Source organism: Platalea leucorodia, assembly GCF_965183815.1.
Source record: "Platalea leucorodia genome assembly, chromosome: 16".
In the NCBI taxonomy this organism is placed as follows: domain Eukaryota; kingdom Metazoa; phylum Chordata; class Aves; order Pelecaniformes; family Threskiornithidae; genus Platalea; species Platalea leucorodia.
Genome location: NC_138838.1, coordinates 1,609,602 through 1,618,717, shown reverse-complemented (window position 1 = coordinate 1,618,717; position 9,116 = coordinate 1,609,602). Strand labels below are relative to the sequence as shown.

Below are 9,116 nucleotides of genomic sequence, written 5' to 3'. Positions count from 1 at the left end.
GCACCGCGGGTGCAGGACAGTCGTTATTGCTTTACAGGGCCAACATCGGGGGCAGGCCCAGGCTGAGGACCCGGCAAGGGACTTTCTCTGGGGACTGAGATTCCCCCGTTCTCCCTGTGCCATGGCTGTCCCCTCCTCCCGGGGACATGGGGTGCTCCCAAGGGGTGACGCTCAGCCGAGGACACAGGGCCAAGCTTCAGTCCCTCCTCACACCAGTGCTGGCATGGCAGCACCAAGTGTCTGAGTGCCGGCTGCCACCCTGGCCAGGATGGTGGCTGCCCCTCCATCCCCTTGGTCACCTGTGGTCCTCAGGAGCTGCTGGCCCTCCGTGCCAGCCGAGGCCGGGGAAGCAGCCCTGTCCCCCACAGCAGGGCAGCCGGGGGTTTGGGGGGGCTGGGACCACCCCCCCCCCTTTCCTCTTCCCTTAAGCCAGGGCCAAGCTGAGCATAAAGGCTGTAAGCAGGCAGCCTGAGGTGACACGGGGACAAGGGACATGACGTGGGGAGCGGGCTGGCCGGTGGCCCTCCCCAGAGCTGTGGAGGAAAGAGGGAAAGCCAAAGCTCGGGGGACAAAGCTGTCCCCAGCCTGGGGGGTGGCCGGGGCAGCAACGGGGCTGGGACAGGAGACCCCCAGGCTGGGTGCCCTGTCCCCTCGCTGTCCCCATGGGATGGGCGCCAGCCGGTTGGCTAAGGCGATACCGCAGCAACTTAAGGTGGCGGGTGCGGTGTTGGTACTGAGTCTCACAGCAGGGCTGGGGCAGGATGGAGCATGATGTAAACATTTATGATCTGGGGGGGTAAGGAGGAGGAGGAGGGGGCTAGTGCGAGTCCTTCATCTGCTTCTGGATCTTCTGGAGCATCTCCTGCATCCGTCGCAGCTGGAAGGGACCAGAGCAAGGATCATGGTGGGGCGCTGGCACCCCCCCAACAACACCAGCTCCCTTGCAAACATATTTGGGTCAAGCATCCCAAACAGATTGGGATCACCAAGAGCTGTGGGCTGGAGCGGGAGAAGACGACCCTCTGATGCCCCTCCAACACCTCCTCACGCAGCCGCTGGGATGCAGCAGGAAGGGTGGCCCCTCACGGCTGTGCCATGGCTGGGGCTGGGGACACGGCAGGGGACACACACTCACCTCCTCGTCCTTCTCCCGGATGAGCTTCTCTGTCTCCGCATCCGGCACCGGGGGGATGACGGGGATGGGGAAATCTGTCCCGCTCTCCCGTGTCAGCTTGCTGCGGGCAGAGAGAGGAGGTGAGGATGCTGCCACAGCCCCGCCGGCCCCCCATGGGGGACGTTCCCTCATGGGTGCTGCAGCCCCAGAGACCCCAAACCTGCAGGTACCCAGCACCCACCTGCACAGACCCTGAGCCCCCCTCGCCAGCACCACACTGGGCCTTTTTCCAGGCAGGCGAGGATAGGAGCAGCTCCAGGTATCCCCCCAAACCTCAGCACCCCCCAACCTGCCATGCACCAGTTTGGGGGGGGACCCAGGGAGGCACCACCACAGCAAGGGGTGCCAGGGACCCCCCAGGGCACAGAGCCCTGCCTGGCTTTCTCCACACTCTCCCATTTTGGGAAGCATCCCGCTGGGTGCTTCGAGCTGGGGTTGGGCTCTCCTCGCCCAGTATTTTCTCTGCTGCCTTAAAACATCTTAAACTTGGCACCTCCCTTCTCTCCCACAGCCACAGCCCCGTTGCAGGACGGGTTCCCCGGGCACCCCGCTGCCCGGCCAGCCCCAGGGATGCTCCGCACCCCTTTTCCTAAGCATCAGCTCCCTTTCAAGCCCATCCCTGCTGGAGGAAGCTGCGTCCCCCTGAGGCCACCCCGCCGCGCAGGACCGCGGCACGGCAGGACAGCGGCACAGCCAAATCAATGGCTTCTCCCATGCCGACAGCAATGGGGAGGGACCAGCTCTCCCGGCCGAGTCCCTGTGGATGCCACGTGCCACCCCAGTGGGTGACGACACGGCTGGGACACCGCCACCGTGGCTGGCAGGGGTCACGCATGCCGCCACGTGCCACCGCCACGTGCCACCGCCGGTGCAGCCCCTCCGCATGCAAAGGGGTGATGGACGCGGCGGATGTTGCGCGGTCGGGCTGGGCCACCCCTGCCCTGCAGGGTCCCGTTGTGCCGGGGGGGCTGCGTGCCATGGCAAGGGATGGGTTTTGGCTGCGTTTTGAGCCACTTTGGAAGTCGCTGCCCGTTGTCACGGCTCCTCACCACGGGGGGACCCAGGAGGGAGCGCATCGAGCTACTTCCATCCCTGGCAGCAAGACAAGGCTTGAGTTGGGCATTGGCAATGGGGCAAGCAGCTTCCCCAGCCCAGGAAAGCCTGTCTACCGCTGCCTCCTGCACCCCAAAATCACATTCCCTTGGGAGGGCAGTACGATGGGGTGCCCACCCTGCAGCCCTTCCCTTGGGCAGCCTTTGGCTGGGACAAGCTGGGTGCCACCACATAGTGATATGTCCCCCCAACCCCACCTTGCCTGGGCAAGCCCGGGTGATGCCGCCGGCACACAGCATCCTCCCAGCACCCCAAGGGCAACTTGTGTGGGCAACAGGTGGGTGGCCATGGGGCCGGCTCTCCCCGAGAGCGGCTGCCCAGCCCTTGTGCGGGCACAGAAGGACCGAGACAGGGTTGGATACCAGCAAGTACTTTATAGAGGGGTCAGGGGGACGGGCAGGGGGAGGAGGACGGCGGGGGCCAAGCATGGCCCCGGCCAGATCCTGGCTCAGTCGGTGGAGCAGTCAGCACAGCACAGCCTCAGGGCGGAGGGATGCCGCCTGCTCCGGCGGCAGGTATGGAGAGACCAGCTTAGAGGCGCCTATAGCCGCCGCCAGCCCCCACTGCCAGCACTGCTGCTTCGGCCCCCCAGAGCCTCCGCTCGCTCCCGCACTGTTCCAGCCCCCAGGCTGAGGGTCCCACGAGGGACCCTGCTGCGGGGGGCTCCCCCCAGCATCTTGCGGTGGCTAAAGGGGATGCGAGTGCCATGATTCTGGCTGGTACCAGCAGCAGAGCCCCAGCACTGGCTGCTTGCTTGGCTCCTGCTCCGGCCCCAGAGTCTGCAGGGATGCAGGGTCCCCCTCACCGCTGGAGCATCCCCCCAGCCAACCTTTGGGGGACACAGGGTCCCCCTCGCTGCCGGAGCATCCCCCCCCCAGCCAGCCCCAGCCCAACGGCACGGGAAGGGCCCCCCACCACACCTCCGAGGCTTCCTTGCCCAGCCCACCACACTGCCGAGCGTGGACCTGCACACAACCCCAACCACCTGAGACCACCACTCGCAATGGGCTGGGGTCACCCCAAAGAGAGGAGATGCCCCCACACCCCCCCCCCAGCCTGGAACCCCGCTCCCGGCCCCGTACTTGCGGTTCCTCTCCTTCACCACCATGCGGGTCATGCTCTGGATGCACTGCGTGCGGTAGTTCTCGTAGTGGGTTTCCCGCGTCACGTCCTTGAGGTCCTGCATGTGGGTCCTCACCAGCATCGTCCGCAGCTTCACGAAGTCACTGTGGGACGGGTTCTCCACTGCAGGGGAGCCCGAGGTCAGAGGGCCACAGCCAGCCCCCCCGCGTCCCCCCAGACCCCTGGGGCTGAGCAGCATGGAGATGGGGCATATGATGTCCCCGTCCCCAAAAGGCCAGTGGGACACTGGGGACATGTCCCAGCTTTACCTTCCACGATGCCCCAGGGGTAGAGGCGCCCACGGACACGCCGGCCTTTGGCCTCCACAACTGTGTTGCTGCCGATGACGGCAAAGGGGATGCTCTCCTGCAAGAGGATGGTGGGGGTTAGCAGGGTTCAGTCCTGTCCACCGTGGCCCACATCGCTCCATATGCATCTCCTTGGCCACATCCAGCACCCATTTGCCAAGATATCCCAGAGCCCTAGCTACGGGAAGCCCCAGGTGGGACAGCAGCAGTCATGGCATGGGTTTCTCCACCCCAGCCCCATCCCACCAAGCTGCAGGTGGCACCTGTGGGGTCTTGGTGATGCATCCGGGTAGTGCAATATGTACCAACCCCACCCTGCTGGGGCTGCCGGAGAGCTTGCATGGCGCCAACAAGTCCTAAGGGTACCCCAGGATGATGTCCTCCCAGCCATGGGGCTCTGCCCCTCCAAGCATGGAGCTGGAGGAGCCAGACCCACCTTCAGTGCCTGGTCCTGCAGCTTGAACTCCTCATCCTCGTCTGAGTCACACTCAGGGAACTGGTAGATGCGGATGCCATAGTGGTCGATCTCCTCCCGGATCTGGAGCAGACAAACCTGCTGAGGGCAGGGCTCTGGCCCTCAGAAAGGGGGTGGGAAGTGCCACACAGCACTGGTGTCCCCCAAGGACCCACAAAAGCCTGTCCCCCCGAGACTAAATGTCATGGACGCCCTCCCAGACTATTCCAGCCCCCAGATGAGCACCAGGGAGATGTGTCCTTGGTGGCCAGGTGGGCAACATGGTCCTCTACAGCGCTGTGAGCATGGAGGATGCTCCATGGCAAAGTCCAGGCAGGGGATGGAGACAGACCCCAGCCAGCGAGGACCCCAGCCCCCAGGGCACCCCCATCCCCAGGGATCTGCTGGGATGGCTCCAGGCTGGGCTGACGTCCCCTTACCTTGTTCTTCATGCGGTGCACCTCGGCGGGGGTCAGGGTGTCAGCCTTGGCCAGCACAGGCACGATGTTCACCCGCTGGTGCAGGGCTCTCATGAACTCCACGTCCAGGGGCCGGAGCCTGTGGGGGAAACCCGGTGAGCACCATCCCACCAAGCCCCTTCCCCAGCAACCCCCCAGCCCAGCAGCGCAGGCAGGGGCTGCCCGTACCCATGGCCAAAGGGCGAGATGAAGTAGATGCAGCAATGGACGCGGTTGTCCTGGATGTTTTTCCGGTTGAGGCCACTTTCGTCACGGAAATACTGCTCGAACTGCTGGTCAATGTAGTCGGCCACTGGCTTCCAGCTGTGGGGACAGGGAGGTGACCATCAGAGTTCTCTTCAGGACCCCCAGGCTTCCCCTGGATCCCCAGCTCAACACCTCCCATGGCTCAGCATCCCACCCTTGGAGCCGCTGGCACCCACAGCGGCGCTGCCCAGCCCTGGGGAGACCCCGCTACCACCCCTCCATGGGACGCACCACTCCGTGTTGTTGACAGCATCACCAAAGCCCGGCGTGTCCACAATGGTCAGGCGCAGCTTGACACCCTTCTCCTCAATGTCCACCACGTGCTTGGTGATCTCCACCGTCTGCGTGATGCGCTCTGCAGTGGCAGGAGACATGAAGATGGAGGGGGACACCCCAGGTGAGGGACGATGGGGGCGACATGGGGAGATGCTGCAGCCCCCGTGTGTCACCCTCCACCCTGGAGGGCTGGGGTGGCTTTGCAGGATCAGTCCCCACGAGCGCCAGGGTCCAGCACCAAGATGGGATGCTCCATGCCACAGCCTCCCGCATCCCGACATGGATGTGCACGCCTCCCTCGGTGGCTGTGCCACCGCCACCCCGTGACAGCCCGGCAGCACAGGGGGCTGCTGGGGCCAGGCGTCACTGTGGGAGAATCTGCGGCTCCCTGTACCCCATGGCTCTGGGACTGCGCGTGCCCCTTATACCCCCAGGATCCCTCCATGTCCCTGCATCCCCAAGGATGCTCCCGTTGCATCGTGTGCACGTGGCCACATGCGTTTTGGCTTTTGCTCTGAGCAACGGAAACAAATCAAACAACCGCCTCAAAACAAATCAAACAACTGCCTCAAAACAAATCAAACAACCGCCTCCAACCCCTGGGGATTTGGGCAAGTTTGGGCGATTTTAATTCAAAAATTGGCCGCAGCTGAACAGCACTGTGTCCTGGACCCCGACTGCCCGCAGCCTCCCGGATTTGCTGCGGCTCCAGCCGATCCCCAACAAGCTGGGGCTTGTTTTCCCAGCAGGGACAAAGCCCCGGTGGGGGGTCCCCGCGCCGGGCAGAAGGGGTCCCTGATGCCTTGGAGCAACTCCCAGTGCCGGTGGGCAGCTGGCAACGTGCTGCACGTGGCTTTGGAGACCTGGAGGAGCCTGGCTGGGCAGGGAGAGGGCCTGCAGCGCCCCGGGAGTGGCACAGGGCTCTGCCACCCCCCTGGGACACCCAGGACACCCCATCGCTGGGACTGTCCCCCCTCACCTTCGGCGTTCAGCAGCTTGCGGTCTCTGTACATGTCCGTCAGGAAGAGGCTGTTGACCAGGGTGGACTTGCCCAGCCCGGATTCCCCTAGGAAAGGGGCACAAGGGTGAGGGGGGGAAGCCGGTACCCCCTGCCATGGATTTTGGGATCCACAGTGGGGTCAGCATCCCCCTGCCAGGCTCAGCCCGCCCCATACCTGCCACCATGAGGGTGAAGTCGAAGCCCTTCTTCACCGACTTCCGATGGACCTGGTTGGGCAGCGTGGCGAAGCCCACGTACTCCTTGTCATCCTGCGGGCAGAGGGGATGTGGGACAGGGGATGCCACCAACCCACCCACGCCCCAGCCTGGGAGGTCACCCCCTTTCCCCCCTCCCAGAGTGGTCCCCCAGGGTTGGAGCACCGCAGGAACCGTGGGTGCCCGAACCCCTTGGGTTTGGAGGGTGGGAGCATCCTCCGCTGTGACTCCTGCAGCCCCTTGCCCTGTGTCCCCCCAGTCCCCACAGACGCATCCTGCACCTCGGAGGAGTCGTAGGGGTCCAGCTGCCCCCAGGGGCTCCGGGGGCGATTGGGGCTGGGGGGCGGTGGGGCGGCGATGTGTTGCTGGAAATCCAAGGGTCGAGACCGGGAGAAGATCCTGGCATCCCTCTCGTCAGCAGGTTCGTCAGGGGGGACCCTGCCCACGCCACAGGGGGGGTGGCCAGGCTCCCGCCGGCTCTCTGGGGGCTCCACCTTCCTGGGGCTGTCGGCCGGTGGGCAATCCCGCAGGAGCTGGGTCAGCTCAGCCTCCTCCGAGTCCTCCTTCAGGAAACGCTTTATCTGGGGACCAAGGAAGGAGGTGACACCAATGGTGGCAGTGCCAGCCCAAGGTGGCATCACCCAACTCAGCATCATGAGCCCCCAGGCCACAGCAGGCAGACACATGCACCCCAAGGATGACAGGTATGGGAGGAGAGGGGGGACATAGCCACCGCAGGGGACCAGCCACCACCCTGGGGACAGCCATGGGGATGGCAGCGGGGACAGCCATAGTCCCATGCATCCTGGGCGCTTACAGCTTGCGGCATGGGCACGGCAGTCAGCTCCTGGCACTTCGAGGGACAGGGACTGGGACCTTCCCCCTGGGCACCATGCCGCTCCTCGGGGTCTTCTGGGGTAGCCAGGACCCCCACACACCCTATGGCCTGCTGGGAGGACGGGGAGGGAGCGCCGGGGAGGAGGGAGAGACACCAAGAAGAGATGAACAGCAGTGGTGGAGGAGCTGGGAGAGGGGCTGGACCCAGGGGGGGAGGCAGATGGTGGGCAGGGGTCTGCCCGCCCACTCGCAGGGTCTCAGCGCGGGTGATGGCACATGGGGCTGCCATCCCTGCAGTCCCAGGGGACCTGGCCCACGGCCATCACCAATGCCATGGGCAAAGGGGCTACAAACCCCGTGGCCGCGCTCAGGCCGTGTCCTTACACGCACTGGGAGCCCGACACCCCCTCGCCCTGCCTCTGCCCATTCTGGAGCTGGTGCAGGCAGCAGCCCCAGGCAGAGGTCGGGGGTGGGGTGGGCGCTGTGGCCCCCAAGCTGGTGGCCCCGTGGGGTGGCGGGGCTGGGACGAGGGACAGGGACGCTGGGACTGGGACGGCTCCACATCCTGTTTACAAGCGCTGGCGGGAGGAGACGCGTTCCCAAGGGCATGTCCGCCAGCGGCTCCGGCAGGACCAAGCCCTCCTGCCAGCAGGCACCAGGGTCCCCGATGCCCCGCCACGGGAACTGCCGGGAGGTCCCAGCCCCATGGGCAGGGAGACCCACCCCAAATGGGGGGCACACAGGGTCTGCAGAACCCCCTACCCTGCAGGCTCCCACCTGGGGGTCAGTGCCCCCCCGGATCGGGGCCTCGAGGCGAGAGCCCTCCATGGGGACACGTGTCCTCCCCCATCCCGGGTCCCCGCTCCATTGGCAGGGACGGCAGCCGTGCCGGCGGCAAGGCAAGATGCACTGAATTAGCGGACTGGAAACAAGGTCACGGCGCTACCGGGGCTGCATGCTCACACTCCTGCCCCCCGCTCCCCACTAGCCCTGCGGCCACTGGCACGGGGGCCATGGTGCCAGGTTGGGGGGGCAGTGGGTGCCCCCACAGTCAGGGCTGCGGGGTCCCTGCACTCCCCACTCCCCCAACGTGTTGATAGATCACAGCATCCTCTTCCACACCGACCTTGACCTGGGGCTCAGCACCAGCCCCCACTGCAGCAGAGCCCGGCCAGGGGCCACACAAGGATGGGAGATGATGCCGCTGCCGCCAAGCGCTCCCAGCCCTGCTGCCGCTCCATCCCATGGGGCTCCAGCCCTCCAGGGCTCCCCCTCATCCCCCACCCCAGAGAAGCCGATGGCCTCGGTGATGCTGCGGCATAGAGGGGGCTTGCACAGCATCTTCGGGGGTCCGCACAGCATCCTCGGGGGTCCTGCAGCAAGTGCATCCCCCAGCAAGGCTGTCCCGGGGATGGAGCATCAGCTGTGGCACCTCCCGGCAGCAGCGGGGTACTCTGGGTCCCCTATCCCCGTCTGCCCCCTCTCTCACCCCCCGGGGAGGGACACGGCCCCCATACCTCTTGCCCAGGCTGCAGCTCGGAGCAGGCGGCCATGGCAGAGCCAGCGTTGCCCGCGGCTGGGAGAGGATGCAGAGCGGTACCGGCTGCACCGAGGGATGGGGAGCAGCATTAGCATAACTCCACCCTGGGCAGGCACCGTGGCCCAGGCGCCCACGGCACCCAGCAGCCAGGCATGGCCCCTGTGGGTGCTGGGGGGCAGGACCAGTGTCGGGGGCACAGGAGGGGAGAGGGAGCCCCGGGGCAGAGCCAAACCCAGCTGCTGCCCAGTTGTCGAGATGTCAAGGACCAGCAAAGCACCAAGGAGGCAGCAAGGCAGGTTCTGGGGGGCTGCACAACCACCACCATCATCACCACCAGCAGCACCAGTCCCCC

At 65.7% G+C, this 9,116-nt stretch overlaps 1 protein-coding gene across 1 annotated transcript; it reads right to left on the bottom strand.

Annotated features, from left to right (window-relative positions):
• Positions 1-512: 512 nt before the first annotated feature.
• On the bottom strand, positions 513-8,777 carry SEPTIN4 (septin 4; the record flags this gene model as incomplete). Its single annotated transcript, XM_082328144.1, has 12 exons — positions 513-877; positions 1,136-1,235; positions 3,370-3,532; positions 3,679-3,775; positions 4,154-4,255; positions 4,612-4,729; positions 4,819-4,953; positions 5,128-5,251; positions 6,152-6,238; positions 6,348-6,441; positions 6,669-6,968; positions 8,742-8,777. The coding sequence occupies 12 exons, from the start codon at positions 8,775-8,777 to the stop codon at positions 818-820; spliced, it is 1,416 nt and encodes a 471-aa protein (XP_082184270.1). The 3' UTR covers positions 513-817.
• Positions 8,778-9,116: the final 339 nt, after the last annotated feature.